The sequence below is a fragment of the Erinaceus europaeus genome, chromosome X, assembly GCF_950295315.1.
Source record: "Erinaceus europaeus chromosome X, mEriEur2.1, whole genome shotgun sequence".
Classification (NCBI taxonomy): Eukaryota; Metazoa; Chordata; class Mammalia; order Eulipotyphla; family Erinaceidae; genus Erinaceus; species Erinaceus europaeus.
The window spans coordinates 98,746,089-98,764,655 of record NC_080185.1 but is presented as its reverse complement, the minus strand read 5'-3'; the positions used below and the strand labels follow the sequence as shown (position 1 = coordinate 98,764,655).

The 18,567-nt window shown below is 42.1% G+C and overlaps 1 protein-coding gene across 1 annotated transcript in view; it reads left to right on the top strand.

The window, feature by feature from the left end:
- Positions 1–15,718, top strand: part of TSPAN7 (tetraspanin 7) — a 316,558-nt gene extending 300,840 nt beyond the window's left edge. Inside the window, exons 5-7 of the mRNA XM_060182631.1 lie at positions 5,376–5,459; positions 14,445–14,517; positions 14,777–15,718. Of these exons, the coding sequence (XP_060038614.1) occupies positions 5,376–5,459; positions 14,445–14,513 (153 nt within the window). The 3' untranslated portion in view covers positions 14,514–14,517; positions 14,777–15,718. The remainder of the gene's footprint in view (positions 1–5,375; positions 5,460–14,444; positions 14,518–14,776) is intronic.
- The last annotated feature ends 2,849 nt before the right edge of the window (positions 15,719–18,567 follow it).

Genomic DNA, 18,567 nt, shown 5'->3' with positions numbered 1-18,567 from the left:
GTTCCCTCCCTTTAGGATTGGTATGGACATTAAAAGACAAAATATCTAAAGTATAAGTGACTGACAGGGATTGATTGATATGAGGATTAAATAAGATAAAACATCTAAAGCTCAGTGCCTGGCAGCAGTAAGGACGTGATTAATGTCAATTGTAGTGTTAATTGTAATGTAAACATGATAACCACAGTGAAGTCCATCTTCCACCAGGTCACATTCTGTCTTTTCATTAAACAAGAGTCAGCAGGTCTTTGTATGAAGAGACCTTTTTGTTAGTATTGAAAAGCAAGTTTAGAGGCTAGTCCTAGAGTCTATCTCCATAATCATTACAGCTATTTCCAGAAAGAAAAGGAGAGTGGCCTTTTTCCACTTTATTAATAACCTACCAATTAATCTCTCTCCATATCTACCCACAATCCTACTTTACATGTTTCTGGGCACCTCCAATGCCGGGAGGAGGTGCTTAACTTCTCTTATGCTCTCTAACCCAGCTCCTTCAAAAGAGAAAAAAGTGAATACAAACTGAAAGTCATCTATTAAATCTCATTAAATATTCTAATATAATACCCATATGAACTTCTGAGACGAAGAACTTCTCAGATCTGTGTCTCAGGTGCCAATATAAAAGGTAGGATATTGGGGTGGGTGAAGATAGTTATGGTAGATACTCAAAGACTAATGGTCTCCCTATGAATTCTTGCCACAGAAGATATGACTGCTGAAATATTCTAGTTTTATGGAGTCCTTATATGGAGAAGAAATACATCCTATATCCCTCTAGAGCATTTGGTGGGTTTTGTTGTTGTTGTTGTTTGTTTTTTGTTTTTTGTCTCCAGGGTTATCACTGGGGCACGGTACCTGCACTACGAATCCACTGCTCCTAGAGGCTATTTTTTCTCTTTTGTTGCTCTTGTTGTTTACTGTTGTTATTATTGTTATTGCTGTCGTTGTTGGATAGGACAGAGAGAAATGGAGAGAGGAGGGGAAGACAGAGGGGGAGAGAAAGATAGATACCTGTAGACCTACTCACCGCTTGTGAAGCAACTCCCCTGCAGGTGGGGAGCCCGGGGCTCAAATTGGGATCCTTACGCTGGTCCTTGTGCTTTGCGCCTTGTGCGCTTAACCCGCTGCGCTATCGCCCAGCCCATGCATTTGGTGTTTTGAACTCTATATTCTGATAGCATAGAAAGATGTCTGTTGGTTGGATCTCACCTGCAAGCCTGAGAAATCAACTTTGTTCAAGTAACTGGGAGAAAAAAGAGGGAGAAAAGAGCAGCCAAGCAGGATGCATATGGTTTGGTTTGGTTTGGTTTTGTGAACTGCCTTTATTTTATTTTATTTTATTTTATTTTATTTTATTTTATTTTATTTTATTTTATTTTATTTTATTACCAGAGAACTACTCAGCTCTGAGTTATGGTGGGGGAGTAGGGGATTGAATCTGGGACTTCAGAGCCTCAGGCATGAGAATCTGTTTGTATAACCATTATAATATCTCCACTGCCCATGACTTTGTTTTCTTTTGCTAGCAGAATAATGAAATGTTTATAGATTCAATTGGCTAATAGCATTGAGCCCCACCTCCATAGAAATCCATTGACATTTTTTCTAAGAGCCAGGAGAAGAAGAATAGAGAATTGTTAACCCATGTGGCACTGTCTACCAGTGTTGTTAAAGTTCGGGGGCGCCAGCAGGCCGGGCTAGCATCGCGGCGGTAGACAGAGATTCGAGGACACACGGCTGGGCTGAGAAGCTGCAGTTTAATCTTTATTCACTAGCGGGCAAATCACCACACCATGTGCTTCTCCATCATTCTCCCTCCTCGGCTGCTGCTGGGACTCTGCACTTTCTTAGCATATGGGCGGGGAGAAAGAGGGGTGCGAAACTAGCAAGGGCCAAACCAATTCTCTCAGAGTTGGGGGGAAGGGAGACAAACCAATATGAAACATAGCAACATACCAGCATGGAAAGCCCATCACTTACAGATGTTTTCCATTGGTGACTACTGATTTTGACATGCCAAGAGACATGCAAATGCCTTGTTCTGTTTCTGGGTGTTTCCTAGGACACTTTGCAGGCCTCTTTAGATTTATCTCACACCTGACAACCAGACTTTCATTTTAGGAAATTGAAATAGTTGTAGACAGATAAGATCGTGATTTAGTGGAGAACTTCAGATGAAGTACCAACATGCCTATGGTGTTAGTATCAAAGCAGTGCTTGAAAGCTAAAGATTTCTACTGAGACCTGCAAAATGGGCTTCTGAGCCCACGTGGTCACCATGAGAAGGAAAAAAAAATCCAGAAAATGGAATGTTTTAATTTCAACTTTTGTCTTCAGTTGTTTAAACAATAAAGCTAAATCACCTTCATCTTATTTCCCCCATTTGAAGTGGCATTTACTGCTTGCTGTTTGATTCATTCCTTACTCTTACTGCTATGATCCATTAATTTGCTCTCACGTTTAGAGTAAAAAAATAATGGGCCAGCACTTATATTGATAGAAGCGTGCTTCTCAAGCTTCAGTGGTCTTGTGAAGCATTTAGAGATCTTGTTCACATTCCTTACAGTTCATTAAAAACGAATAACCCAGGGATTTAGCAGATTCCATTTAAAACAAAACCCCAGATGCTGCTGTTGCTACTCATGGAAGAACCTCATTGCAGGGGAGGGGGCAGTTAAAGTTGAGCAGGAGTGATGGTGCCACAATTGTACTCCTGCCTGGTACTTATTTCATTCTTCCTGGTTACTCCCATTGTAGTAGAGTTATCAGAAATGCTATTGGTGGACTCTGAAGTCACCTACAATGGAGTAGAGATGATACTCCAGAAAAAACATATTCATCTTGTGTGTAGATATGAAGTTCACAGAAAAAGAATCTTTGCCCAACTATGTCCGAGAGTAAGAAAACAGCCCCTCTCGCTCTCCTTTACTTTTCTATCTTTTTACTATTAAGTTTGTGTTTCCATATTGTGAGCTGACCTAACAGTACTTCGGACCTGAACATCACTCTTCCACCTTGCTGTCGCTGTGGGGGAGCAAGGTCTAGTCAGTAGTTGTCTAACTGTGAGGATACATTGGGAACAGTGCACCATTAGGAGATTTGGTGGTGTGCAAACATCACAAAATGTAATCACACAAACCTAGCTGGGGAAGGGCCAGGCGGTGGTGCACCTGGTTAAGCACTCACATTACAATATGCAAGGAGCTGGGTTCAAGCGCCTGGTCCCCACCTTCAGGGGGAAAGCTTCATGAGTTTGGTGAAAGAGGACTGCAGATGTCTGTCTATCTGTCTCTTGCCCTCCCCTCACCTCTCAATTTCTCTGTCTCTATCCAGTAGTAAATAAATAAATAACAAAGTTGGCAAGTCTAGCTGGTGCAGCCTACTGTATACCTGGGCTACATGGTATTAGCCTTTTGGTACCACTGTTATAAATGTGATCCATCATTCGTTGAAGGAAACATGTGGATAATGACCAGCATGGCAAAAAGCTACCGTAGCTACTACCATTTGGGGAAATGTCAACACCTGCACCACTCTGCTCACTGACTTCTTCCTACTCCAAACTGCTCTCGGTTCCACTACCTTTTGAAACACTGTGAGAACTCATTTCACTAGTAAAAATGAAATCAGCAAGAAAACTTATGTTATAAAGAGAGAAATTTCAGAACTCTCTGTGAGCAATAATAGATTTCCTTTCTTACCCCTGCCCAGACTTGCAAATTTGCAGAGGCAACTGCATAGAATAATTTGACCACTGCACCGAAAACATGCGTCATAGCACTGATACTAAGTGTGCCTTTTTCTCTGCAAACATTAAATGGTAAAATATCACTTACTAGAAGATACAGCATAATCAGGATTTTCACAAGCTATGGGGAGTATGTTAAACTGTAACATTTTGATTTTGAAAATGGGCTCTTTCTCCGTGGTGATTTTTTTTCTTCAGGTATTAAGATTTTGTGTCTTTCTTGATAAGCAAGAACTCTCTCGATCCTGTTATAAAATTATCTTGATTTGTCACAGACTCTACATTCAAGTTTAAATGTCTTTTTCAAGAAACCAGGAAAATGCCAGGTCTTTTTGTGTCATTTCAAAACTCTTCTTTGAAGACGAGGGAGATAACACAGTTATTTATGTGATAAACTTTCACGCCTGAGGTTTAGAGGTCTCAGGTTCAGTTCCTGGCACCATCATAAACCAGAGCTGAGCAGGGCTCTGGTAAAAAGAATGAAAATGTTTCCTATGATTTGGCTCTGTTCCATATAAATACACACACATACGTATGCACATACATAGCATGAAGAGGCAGCATTTGCCTTTGCATTTTGGGTGATCCACCAAAATTCCTGATTTCCTACCTGGCCTACGTTGATGAAATGCAATCTAGACTAACCATAGAGCTGGGGTAGACAGTGTAATGGTTATGCAAAGAGACTCTCATGCTTGAGGCTCTGAAGTACCAGGTTCAATAGCCCCCCACTCCCCACCACCATAAGCCGGAGCTGAGCAGTGCTCTGGTAAAACAAAACAACAACAAACCCAACCAGAGTAACCACAACAAAAAGTTTACATTGTAAAGAAAAGTGATTGGCTTTATCAGTTTAAAACTAACATAAAAATTGGTATTCTCCAGCTTCCAAATTACAACTTTTGACAGTTTCCTAGTTTGCTAAAGGAAAATCCACTTCCTTTTGTATATTAAATTATAAGGTGAATGCCCACTGAAAGTGACGTGTACCAAAAGTCACACAGTAAGTTTAAAATTCTGTGAAGTTGGTGGGCATTCAGACACCTTCCTGTAACTAGATGATTTTTCTTTAGTCATGATTTAATCATACTACTGAATTTTTTTGTGGATGAAAATGTATCCCTGGAGTTTGCTTTAAAATAATCCAACCATGGTCTGGGAGGTGGCGCAGTGGTAAAGCTTTGGACTCTCAAGCATGAGGTCCCGAGTTCGATCCCCAGCAGCCCATGTGCCAGAGTGATGTCTGGTTCTTTCTCTCTCCTCCTATCTTTCTCATAAATAAATAAAATCTTTAAAAATAAATATTAAAACATAAAAATAATAATAATCCAACCAGGAGAAGAGAGTTGAGAAAATTTAAATGAAACAAGATTGACTATAGTTTGTGTGGTGGGTCACTTGCAGATTTACTGTACTACTCACTATGCTTTCTTGTTGAAATTTTTCATTCTTTATAAAGATATAAAAATTAAAACAAAGGAACAGAATGCTAGCAAGTTCTAAGTTTGAGTTGTAGTTAGTACTTACTGTACTAATATTGGAATATACATGGGAATGACACAAGTTAAGACAGCCATTTCCAACCTGGGGCAAACATGGTTCTAACACCTTCTCTCTCTGCTTCCAGGGTTGTTATGATCTAGTGACCAGTTTCATGGAGACTAACATGGGGATCATTGCTGGAGTGGCTTTTGGAATCGCATTTTCCCAGGTAACCACTGGGGCTGCAGTCCCTGCGAGCCTTTCTTGTCTCCTCATTTTCCTCCCTGGTTCCTAGATTCTTCACAGCCTCCCTGTGCCTTGGGGAAGGCAGATAGATGAGGGTCAGAGCTCCTTGCTCATTAGTCCTCAGGTCATCTGTTTATTGATTTTCCTTTTTCAACTTAAATGAAGTTTTGCCATCAAGGGAATATCAGTTACAGTTCAACTAATGACTAGCTCCAGAAAAACAACTTGCTTCTCCTGTAGGTCAAATGGAGGTTAACTGAACAAAGTGCTGGCTTAATTGGAGCATAAACAACTCCAAACATTAAATAGCTGATCTAGATTGGGGGAAAGGCCCTTTTTGGTTCTTAGTTCCTGTGGATTGTGCATGAAAATGCTTCCTTTAAAGAAATGCTCACATTAGCAAACTTCATCTGGCGATCATTTTCGTCTCTAGGTTTGACTATTCTGTTTCTTGGAAACCAAGTTTTGTGGGGTTTTTTTGTTTGTTTGTTTTTTGCCTCCAGGGTTATTGCTGGGGCCCGGTGCCTGTACTTCGAATCCACTGCTCCTGGAGGCCATTTTTTCCCATTTTGTTGCCCTTGTTGCCACTGATGTTGTTGTTGGATAGGACAGAGAGAGGAGGGGAGACAGAGAGGGGAAGAGAAAGATAGACACCTGCAATCCTGCTTCACTACCTGTGAAGCAACTCCCCCTGCAGGCGGGGAGCCGGGGGCTCAAACACGCTGGTCCTAGCGCTTTGCACCCCTGCTTACCCCCGCTGCACTACCGTCCAGCCCCCGTTTTTTTGGGATTTTTTGTTTTCTTGTTGTTGTTGTTGTTTTTCCTCCAGGGTTATTGTTAGGGCTCAGTGCCTGCACTATGAGGCCACTGCTCCTGTGGCCATTTTTTTTTCTTCAATTTTTTGGATAGGACAAAGAGAAATTGAGAGGGGGAGGGGAAGGGGGAGAGGGAGAAAGCTAGACACCTGCAGATCGGCTTCACCACTTGAGAAGCGACCCCACCTACAGGTGGGGAACCGGGGCCGCGAAGTGGGATCCTTGCATTGGGTCCTTAAACTTTATATTATGTGCGCTTAACCTGGTGTGCCACTGACCGGCCCCAGAATCCAAATTTTTGTGTGTTAAATTTCATATACCTTTGTCTCTACTCAGCCCTTGAAGATAGGATAAATTACTACACAAATAAGTGAACAACACACTTGTTCAAAAATGAACCATAAGTACTTAATCAAAATTTTGTCCACTCTGCCAGGCGACGTATTGTTCCACAAACGTCCGTTCTCCTGGACAGATACTATGCCCTGGCTACAATGCTGCTATGAGTAGGAGTGGCATATATACCTAACAACCAAATAAGAACTTTGTTTAACTCAGAATTGTTTCATTCCAATAGATCAGTCTCCAAGAAATCCCAATACTACCTTGGTGATGTTTCTTTCTTTTTATTTATTTTTTAATCTTTAGTTTTTTAAATCTTTTTTTTAATCTCTTTATTGAGGAATTAATGTTTTACATTCAACAGTAAATACAATAGTTGTACATGCATAAAATTTCTCAGTTTTCCATATAACTTTTAAAATCTTTTTTTAAAATTATTTTATTTATTTTCCCTTTGTTTTTGCCCTTGTTGTTTTATTGTTGTAGTTGTTGATGCTTTGTTGTTGGATAGGACAGAGAGAAATGGAGAGAGGAGGGGGAGACAGGGAGAGAGAAAGACAGACACCTGCAGACCTGCTTCACCGCTTGTGAAGCGACTCCCCTGCAGGTGGGGAGCCAGGGGCTTGAACCGGGATCCTTACACCTGTCCTTGTGCTTTGCGCCACCTGCGCTTAACCGCTGCGCTACCACTCGACTCCCTAAAATCTTTATTATTGGATAGAGACAGAGAAATTGAGAGTGGAGGGGGAGATAAAGAGAGAAAGGAACAGAGAGACACCTGTAGCCCTGCTTCACTGCTTGTGAAGCTTTCTCCCTGCAGGTGGGGACCAGGGGCTTAAACGTGGTTTCTTGTGCACTGTAATGTGTGCGCTTACCCAGGTTCACCACCACCTGACCCCTATCTTGGTGATGTTGCCACAGCTCTAATTTATCCCACCTGGATTCTATAGCCGCTCCCACAGTCTGTAATTAGTCTTCCTCCTCTTTCCTGTACCTCTTTCCTCCCTGTTGTGCAATACAGATGTATTTTAATACTATTCACTTCGTTTCTAAAACGATTTTTATTGAAATATTCCACACACAGGAAATCACACATATTACAAGCTTATAGCTGAATGAATAACTGTGAAGTGGACATATCTGTGAAACCATCATTTAGATCAAGGAACAGAACTTTACCTGGTGGTTTCCACAAATTGTGAACCTAGCTTCAAGTCAGTTGAAAAATCTTGCCTTCCCAGGCAGTTACAAAAAGAAAAAAAAACAAAAAAACCTTGCATGGCATTTCATTCCACAAGAACATGTGAACTTGGACAATAAAAGTGCTTTTTTTTCATTTTTTTTAATTTGCTGGGGCTCGGTACCTACACGACAAATCCACTGCTCCTGGAGGCCATTTTTTCCCATTTTTGTTGCCCTTGTTCTTATTATTGCTGTTGGATAGGACAGAGAGAAATCGAGAGAAGAGGGGAAGATAAGCAGTGAAGCAGTGCTGCAGGTGCCTCTCTCTTTTTATTTTTAATTTATTTTAATTATCTTTATTGGGTAGAGACAGCCAGAAATTGAGAGGGAAGGAAATGATAGAGAGGGAGAGAGAGAGCTGCAGCACTGCTTCACCAGTCGCAAAGCTTTCCCCCTGTAAATGGGGACTGGGGGCTTGAACCCTGATCCTTGCACATTGTAACATGTGCTTCCAACCAGGTGTGCCACCATCCGGCCCCTCTCTTCCCCTCACTATTTCCCCCTCCCTTCTCAGCTTCTGGCCTCTTAATTTATTCTGTCCAATAAGTAAAAAGAGACAATAAAAATGAAAATAAATGACATGAGAAAGCAGACTGTACTGAGTAGACTTAGTGAGACTAAAGCAGGTAAGGAAAAACAGAGCAGGGAGCTGAGCACTGGTGCACCTGGTTAGGCGCACACATTACAGTGTGCAAGGACCTGGGTTTGAGCCCCTGGCCCCCACTTGCAGGGGGGAAAACTTCACGAGTGGTGAAGCAGGGCTGCAGGTGTCTCTCTGTCTCTTTCCTCTATTTCCCCCTCTCCTCTCAATTTCTCTGTCTCTATCCAATGATAATGATGATAATAATAATTTAAAAGAAAGAACAGAGCTTCCCCCCCCCCGTCCCATTTGCTCACAACCTTCTTCTCCTTGCCTTTCTGCTCACCCACTCTTGTGACCTCCATGCTGCTACCTGATGGGATAACCTGACCTTGCATGTGTGTCTCCCGAAGAAAAGTTGCTCTAATACACCAGGAACGTGGGGGAGGTCCTTTTTAAAAGCTGCAACAATTTTGTCCCCTGTCAGATAACTTAATGCCCTTGGGTTCTATTTTTGTACAATGGGCTTTTGGCAAACATTTAATACTTCACTCTGCAAACTCTCTCTGCTTTTGCCCCCTCCCAAGGAAAAGCCTATTTGTTTGAACTTGAAATGGATATCAGGAGGTTGAGTGTGCTTGGATAGGGTCCACACCTCCTCTCTCTCTCTGCCTTTCTGGCCACTACTGTTTTACTCAAGAGGACTTGGGGAGACACACATACAGAGACTGAGAGAAGCATCACCTCTCCCCCACCTCCCATTTGATCTGGAAGGCAAGAGTGAGGGCGTATCTGAGTTTGGACACTTGTATTGCTCCATATTTGACATTGCTTTCAAGGTGGTTGGTCTTCTGCTCTGTATGTGAGTCCTCTGAGTCTCTGCTTTTACTATTTCTATATCAGACGTACACAGACACATGACTTTGCTAGACTTGCAACTTGCTCAGCTGCATTCACTGTGCCCCCCCGTCACCCCCTTTGTGGAATGTATAGCTGATAGCTGTTTTCCAGAGGAGGAAGGTTGAGTGGCTGTTACATACAATTGCAACCTCTTCTCCAGATCTACTGTATTAAGCATTTAGGCCAAAGATCACCCTTGTTCTTACACCTCAGGTAGTAGTACCCCAGGTGAACACATTTCATGCCTCTATTATGCCAAATGTGAATCTGTAGAATTGGAAGGAAAGAATGTATTCATGGAAAAATATTCATCCAGGCGAGGCCAGGTGGTGGCGCACCTGGTTGAACATGTATGTTACAGCGTATAAGGCCTCAGGTTCAAGCCCCTGGTCCCCACTTGCAGCGGGGAAAGCCTTACAAATGGAGAAGCAGGGCTGCAGGTGTCTGTCTTTCTCCCTATCGCCTCCTTCCCTCTAAATTTCTGTCTCTATCCAATAATAAATAAGTAAGTAAATAAATGTTTAAAAAGAAAACATACAATGCAGGCTACTAAGATAACTCACCTGGATAGCGCCTGCTTTGCCACGTACAGGACTCTGGTTCAAACCTGGCCCTCACTGCACTGGAGGAAGCTTCGGGTTCTGTGGTGTCTTTCCATTTGGAAAGTCGACTCACAGCAGCGAAGCCCCAGTAATGACTAAGTCAATATTATATCCTTAGGCTGGGGAGCTAGCACAGAAGCAGCCTGCCTGACTTGCATACCCAAGACCCCAGAAGTCCCAGGTTCAACCCCTACCTAGCACTGGTATATGCCAGAGATGATCAGTGCTCTGGTCTCACTCTTAAACATTAGAAAATACATCTTTTAAAAAAAAATTTTAAATTTATTTATCTTCCCTTTTGTTGTCCTTGTTTTTTTTTAATTTCTTTATTGGGAATTAATGCTTTACATTCGACAGTAAATACAATTGTTTGTACATGCATAACATTCCCCAGTTTTCTATATAACAATACAGCCCCCACTAGGTCCTCTGCCATCCTTTTTGGACCTGTATTCTCCACCCACCCACCCCAGAGTCTTTTACTTTGGTACAATGCACCAATTCCAGTTCAGGTTCTACTTACAAAATACATCTTTTAAAAATATATACAGATCCTCATCCTGCCCATTCATGGATCCATTATGGATCAAATAATTCTCTTCTGAAAATTTATGGGGACTGTTTTTGTTTGTTTGTTTGTTTGTTTGTTTTTTACCTTTTTTATGTTTCTATATAGAGGACCAAGCAAGTTTGTGGATAGTCTTAATAAGAGATGGCCAAATATAAGGAACAGAACTATGTGCTTTTCCCCCTAGTGTTTCTCTACAGAGGTTTCTAATAACATTTATACAATTTTATTTCGAGCAAGATTCCTTGGCTCTTTCCCAAAGACTGAAAGCTTTATTTAGTTTCCTAATTATCATGAACATGAAATCCCCACAAGCATTCTGAGGATCTAAATGGTTGACATTTGCATGTTGTTGCTGAGGACTTATTCTGATGCAGTCTCCGCCCCCAGGTTTTTCTATGCTCCGCTAAATCCTAGAGTGCCCCCTTTCAACCAATCCTGGCCCTACACGTCACCCCTGGTTGTCGTCCAATAAAAAGACCCCTCACCCCTCACTTCTCTCTCTCTGGGCTCTCGGCTCTCCCTCTCTGAGGTCTCGCTCCCTGCTCTCCCCCCCCCCCCCTCGGCCATTGCTGGCTGGCTCCACGTGGTCTGAACCAAACCTCCCCCCCCATCCTATAATAAAGATCTGTGTACCCCTTTGCTCTGGATGTCCGCTCTCTTCTCCGCGGTGCAGCCCGACACCAGACCACCTCAACAACAGCATGTCACTTGTGAAGAATGTTCCCTTTACAGCTCTGTTAGCTCTTTCCACCAGCCTCCCACCCCCACCCCCAATCAAGGGTTGGCTCTCCTTGTGTTTCCCAAGGTCATGGCAAGGGAAGGCACGCTTGCCTGGTCACCTTGTCCACCTCTGTTTTTTGCTGACATGTTCCTGCCTCTTCACTGATCTTCCCCACCTCTTGGAGTCAAGGCTGTGATTTGCAGATCCCCAGGGAGACAATCTGTGTCAACAGAGCTTCATGTTACCCTCCCTCCCAGATATCTCTGTGGGGGGGGCCCAAGAAAATCTAGGGTGACCTTTTAGTAAGGAAAGGGCCTTTCTTTCCTCTCTCCTTCCTCTGTTCTTGAAGCATTGGAACCTCGCACAGGACTTCTTGACCCAAAAGAAAGCAGAACCTCATACTGATAAGGCAGGTAGTGGTAAAAATGAAATGGTACTGCAGAAAGTTAGATAAAAATATTTAAAGGTGGTCCGGGAGGTGGCACAGTGAATAAAGTGTTGGATTCTCAAGCATGATGTCCCGAGTTCAATCCCCGGCAGCACATGTACCAGAATGATGTCTGGTCCTTTCTCTCTCCTCCTATCTTTCTCATAAATAAATAAATAAATTCTAATATATATATATAAACATACTTATTTAAAGATAGATCTACTTCCAAGTGCAGACAGAAAGTATGTTCTCATCTCAGAAACACAAAATAGAAGATTAAAAGTCAATGTTACAGAGCAAAAAATCAAATCTCCATCCACTGCAAGGAAGCAAAAGATGTTTATTTACGAATTGCAATCCGGGCCGAGTGGTGACTGATGTTAGTCTACCAAGCTCGACCCTGAACAAGGCTCAAACCACACAAGTTATAGGATTCTAGAGTACATCTTGGGTGGGGAATATGCAAAACTAGAATTCTATCACACACTTAATAGCATTTTACAGAAAACGCAGGATCCAATCATTTCAGACATTGCAATACCCTAAGCAGCCTGTAAGAATTGTCTAATTTCGAGCCTTTATGCAAAATAGGGTCACCACACTTTCTCGTTGTCAGCTAAGACCACCAGGCTATCAGCTCCCTCGACCTTGAGCAAGTGGTTGGGTTTCAAGGACTTGGTTAGGCGAGCTATTCTCTTTAAGACAAACAACAGGTGGCTTATATCTTGATGTGTGGGTTTTGTCTAGCCCCCCCTTTTTACAGGAATTTTCCACTGCAGGCAGAAAAGCAACTATACTTACAACTCATGCTTAAAATTTTACTTAAAGCAATTCTAAAATTACTGCTTCTAACAGTCAAGAGCTTTTATTTTGACTTTTTTGCCTCCAGGGTTATTGCTGGGGCTTGGTGCCTGCACAACGAATCCACCACGAATCCTGGAGGCTATTTTTCCCCCCTTTTGTTGTCCTTGTTGTTTTATCTTATGGTCATGATTATTGTTGTTATTGCTGTTATTGTTGTTGGAGATAGAAGGAAAGACAGAGGGGGAGAGAAAGATAGACACTTGCAAACCTGCTTCACCGTTCGTGAAGCGACTCCCCCTGCAGGTGGGAAGCCAGGGGCTCGAACTGGGATCCTTTTTCCAGACGGACCCTTACACTGGTCCTTGCACTTTGTGCCATGTGCGCTTAACCTACTGTGCTACCGCCGGACCCCCTTTTTTTTTTAAGTTTCTGTTTCTGTGGAATAGTATACCCAGTGCTTAAGAATGATTGAGGGAGTCGGGCTGTAGCGCAGCGGGTTAAGTGCAGGTGGCGCAAAGCACAAGGACCGGCATAAGGATCCCGGTTCGAACCCCAGCTCCCCACCTGCAGGGGAGTCGCTTCACAGGCGGTGAAGCAGGTCTGCAGGTGTCTATCTTTCTCTCCTCCTCTCTCTGTCTTCCCCTCCTCTCTCCATTTCTCTCTGTCCTATCCAACAACGACAACAACAATAATAACTACAACAATAAAACAAGGACAACAAAAGGGAATAAATAAAATAAAATAAATATTTTAAAAAAGAATGATTGGAGTTTATATTTGTAGAATAAAGGAACAGACAATATTTACTGGAAAGTCAAAATTTCAGATAAAAGAAATCTAAATCATATATAACTAGGTGTTCTAGGGCCAGGGATGGAGTTCTGGAGTAGAGTGCATGCCCTGCATATATGAGCTCCTGGGTTAAATCCCCAGCACCACAAAAAATACATAAGCGGGAGTCGGGTGGTAGCACAGCGGGTTAAGCGCATGTGGTGCAAAGCGTTAATGGATCCCGGTTTGAGCCCCCGGCTCCCTACCTACAGGGAAGTCGCTTCACAGGTAGTGAAGCAGATCTGCAGGTGTCTGTCTTTCTCTCCCCCTCTCTGTCTTCCCTTCCTCTCTCCATTTCTGTCTGTCCTATCCAACAATGACTTCAAGAACAACAGTAACTACAACAATAAGACAACAAGGGCAACAAAAGGGAATAAATAAAATAAATATTAAAAAATACATAAGCGTTCTAACAATTGTATGACTCATGAATTGCCATTGAGGCCAGAAGAATTGCAAACCAATGAATGTAATAGCCTTGTTAACCACAAAGTGGAATGCTCTCTATTGTAAGTGCTTCAAACATGCATGAAGTCAGTAAGTCTAGAAACTCTCAAAGCAAGTAAAAAGATCTTACTAAAAACCCTCCCCAGAATAAAGGAACACTTAGTACTATGAAACAGAGAAATTCTGGAGAGGAGAGCCCTGGCGTGGTGTAGGGAAACAGGCTATTCCAGACTGGGGGAAGTGGGTGGACACTTCAGCTCTTTGTTTTTTGAGAGAGATTCTATGACCTCCCTAAGGCTACTTTCTTATCTGCGATGGTATTAATGCACAGGGATACGGCAAGCATTGAATAATTTGCTATACCCAATTATGCTCCTGAAAGGAAGCTGCAGGCCTCTAGACGCAAGTGCACAGGCGAGCCCTTGCCCAATGAATACCCACCCCCAAGAGTCAGGAATAAAACGGTTTCTTTCTATTTTTTAAAAATTATCTTTACTTATTGGATAGAGACAGCCAGAAATTGAAAGGGAATGGGGAGAGAAAGAGAAATATAATTCCCAGTCCTCATTTATGTATAACACCCCCCCCCCCAAATAATAACACCTGGGATGGGAGGTGGGTCACATAAGATTATAGTTTAAATTAGTTAAGATTTTCACTTTCATTTTCCTTCATGGCCACAGCTGATTGGCATGCTGCTGGCCTGCTGTCTGTCCCGGTTCATCACGGCCAACCAGTATGAGATGGTGTAAGGAGGTGAGTGGTGATGGGGGATGTTGATTCTTGAGGGTCTCCCTTTGGGACACTTACTACTCTTTAAATGGTGATACTGATCTTGGTCAAACCTGTCCACATGTTGAAACCTCATCTCTGTGGTCCTGGGTGGGAGTGGGGAAAGATGTGACCATTGTCCCATTGTTCATGTGACAAATAACAAGTGTTCTCTTCAGCTCGTCACCTTATTTGAAATCGCTATCAATGATAAGTCACTCACATGTTCTGATTTCTCTCTCAGTCTTTCAAGAATGATGGCGTAAGACACCTGTTTTCACAAGGAACTGCAACAACCTTTGAAAGACTTCCAAAGAATGTTAGAGCACAGTACATAATGTCCCTGCCCTCTCCCCCAACCCTCTCTCTGAGTGCAACTGGCACTCCCACCTTGCAGCCCACATCCTGTGTAGCATTATCTTTTGTGAAGCCCTGTCGTGCCAGCGTGTAGCCAGGTTCCCTGCATCTAGTGCTAGTGGACCCCACCCTTGGCCCACCCGTACTTGGTCCTACTTCAGCTCATTGTAGGTGACTGGTTATCACACCATCACTGGCCCCGCTGGGCCTTGCATGTAGTGTGGGAGGCTCCTTTTTGCCCTTCTTCAGAATGGAGAAATGCCACCCCCCTTGATATAGATAAACAGATAGCTTCCTGTTCTTTTGTTCTTTCAGCTTAATCTCCTTGAGTTCGGTTTTCCCTTTGCTAAGGCTCTTTCTTACCTTCTTCAGGATGCCTAGGACACGAAAAGAGCTCCATCAATAATTGTCCAGGAGAAAACAAAGCATGTGTCCTGCATGAAATAACCCGTTGAGCTTTAGGTTCCTGCCTCGCTCATTACTGTTACATGCCTAGGTGTGTGTAGGAGCTTTAGCGCACCAAAGCCTCTCAGCTGCAACCCATTACAAAGTTGCTTCCTGGGAAGGCAATACTATGATTTCTGTACCCCACCCCCACCCTCAACTAATTGCTATTGTGTTATTTTACTTCTTTCTGTTTTTTCCTTGCAATGACAGTATAGACACTGAGGACCTCTTCAGTCAAATCAATTTAAAAATGAGTGTGAAGGGGGAACAAAAAAAATCTGCAAAAGACCTTAAAAATAAAGCCTCTGTCTAGCATGCCAACAAGAATGCATTGATATTGTGAACATTTGTGATACATGTATTAATAAATAGTCATTACAAATGTTGTGTTCTGGCTCTGTTCTTTGGCTATTAAGTCCACTCTTACCACACATATTTCTGTTCCATCGTGTTCTACCAGAGACTGGAGATTTACTGCCTTAGACAAGCCTTACACACTAACACAAGCCACTCCGCACCTGCGCCCACTTCACTGAAATAGCCTCAGACAACATAAAGGCTGAATAGTGGGGAGTTTTATTTGGAAATTTCAGAAACTTGAATAATTTATCATGAACAGGATATATATATATATATATATATATATATATACACATATATATATAATTTTTTTGCTGCAAAAATGTACCTTTGTATTACCCCAGTTCATAGGCAGAAAGATTTCAACAGTAATTTTTGAAGTATACAAGTCATAAAGAAGTGAATAGGTAGTCCTCCGTTCTATTTTTCTTCTCTCCATTGGCTAAACTCTATGTAGAGGAGATGACGTCATGCCATTCAGTCACTACAGTGCCCTAGTTTGTTCTAAAATATTAAAGCTTTCCACTTGGTTTAAAGAGAACTGTAGCAGAAGGTGTAGTCCATTTTCTTTGTGAACTGTTTTTTCCTTAGTGAATCATCCTCAAAAAGTAAACTAGTCCCTGGTAAAAAAAAAAGGGGGGGGCGGGGAGGAGTCGGGCGGTAGCTCAGTGGGTTAAGCACAAGTGGCGCAAAGTGCAAGGACCCGCAGAAGGATGAAGGATCCAGGTAAGAGCCCCCGGCTCCCCACCTGCAGGGAAGTCCCTTCACAAGCGGTGAAGCAGGTCTTCAGGTGTCTATCTTTCCTCCCCCCCCCCCCCCCCGTCTTCCCCTCCTCTCTCCATTTCTCTCTGTCCTATCCAACAATGACGACATCAAGAACAATAACAAGAACAATAAAACAACAAGGGCAAAAGGGAATAAATTTTTTTTTTTAAAAGTAAACTAGTAAAAGCACATATTGATCTCTTCCCAAATAATGAGATCTAGAAGGCTTCCTTTCCTCTGTAGAAGAGAACCTCTAATTCTGATGGGAGTAGTAGTATTTTTTTATATTTATTTATTCCCTTTTGTTGTCCTTGTTTTATTGTTGTAGTTATTATTGCTGTTGTTGTTGGATAGGACAGAGAGAAATGGAGAGAGGAGGGGAAGACAAAGAGGGATTTTAGAAGGAATATAACAAGTAAAAGGCAAAGCTTTCTTTTTTTTCTTTTTTTTAATTTCTTTATTGGGGAATTAATGTTTTACATTCAACAGTAAATACAGTAGTTTGTACATGTATAACATTCCCCAGGTTCCCATATAACAATACAACCCCCACACGGTCCTCTGTCATCCTTCTTGGACCTGTATTCTCCCCACCCACCCCCACCCCAGAGTCTTTTACTTTGGTGCAATACACCAATTCCAGTTCAGGTTCTACTTGTGGTTTTTTTTTTTCTGCTCTTGTTGTTCAAATTCTGCCTGAGAATGAGATCATCCCATATTAATCCTTCTGTTTCTGACTTATTTCACTTAACATGAATTTTTCAAGGTCCATCCAAGATCGGCTGAAAACGGTGAAGTCACCATTTTTTATAGCTGAGTAGTATTCCATTGTGTATATATACCACAACTTGCTCAGCCACTCATCTGTTGTTGGACACATGGGTTGCTTCCAGGTTTTAGCTATTACAAATTGTGCTGCTAAGAACATACGTGTACACAGATCTTTTTGGATGGATGTGTTGGGTTCCTTAGGATATATCCCCAGGAGAAAAATTGCAGGATCATAGGGTAGGTCCATTGCTAGCCTTCTGAGAGTTCTCCAGACTGTTCTCCACAAAGGTTGGACCAATTGACATTCCCACCAGCATTGTAAGAGGGTTCCTTTGACCCCACACCTTCTCCAGCATTTGCTGCTGTTACCTTTTCTGATGTATGACATTCTCACAGGAGTGAAGTGGATATCTTCTGTGGTGAATATTCTGTCCATGTCCTCCCCCATTTTTGGATGGGGTTATTTGTTTTCTTGTTGTTGAGTTTGGCAAGCTGTTTATATATTCTGGTTATTAGCCTCTTGTCTGATGTATGGCATACAAAGATCTTCTCCCATTCTATGAGGGGTCTCTTTGTTTGGGTTGTGGTTTCTTTTGCTGTGAAGAAGCTTTTTAATTTGATGTAGTCCCAGTGGTTTATGCTTGCCTTAGTCTTCTTTGTAATTAGATTCTTTTCATTGAAGATATCTTTAAAATTTATGTGGAAAAGAGTTCTGCCAATATTTTCCTCTAAGTATCTGATAGTTTCTGGTCTAACACCCAAGTCCTTGATCCACTTGGAATTGACTTTTGTATTTGGTGAAATATAGTGGTTCAGTTTCATTCTTCTGCATATTTCAACCCATTTTTTTTTCCAACACCATTTGTTGAAGAGACTCTGCTTTCCCCATTTAATAGTCTAGGCACCTTTGTCAAAGATTAGATGTCTATAGGTGTGGGGGCTTACTTCTGGGCTCTCCATTCTATTCCACTGGTTAGTGTGACTATTCATGTTCTAGTGCCAAGCAGTTTTGATGACAATGGCCCTATAATACAATTTGAGATCTGGGAGTATGATGCCTCCAGTTCTGTTCTTTCTTCTCCAGATTGTTTTGGCAATTCTAGGTCTTTCCTGGTTCCAGATAAACATTTGTAGCATTTGTTCTATTCTCCTGAAAAATGTGGTTGGGATCTTGATGGTTGGGATCCAAATATGTATATGGCTCTGAGTAGTATATTCATTTTGATGATGTTAATTCTGCCAACCCATGAACATGGAATATCTTTCCACTTCTTTGTGTGGTTTTTAATTTCCTTGAGTAGTGTGACTCATAATTTTCAGTATACAAGTCTTTCA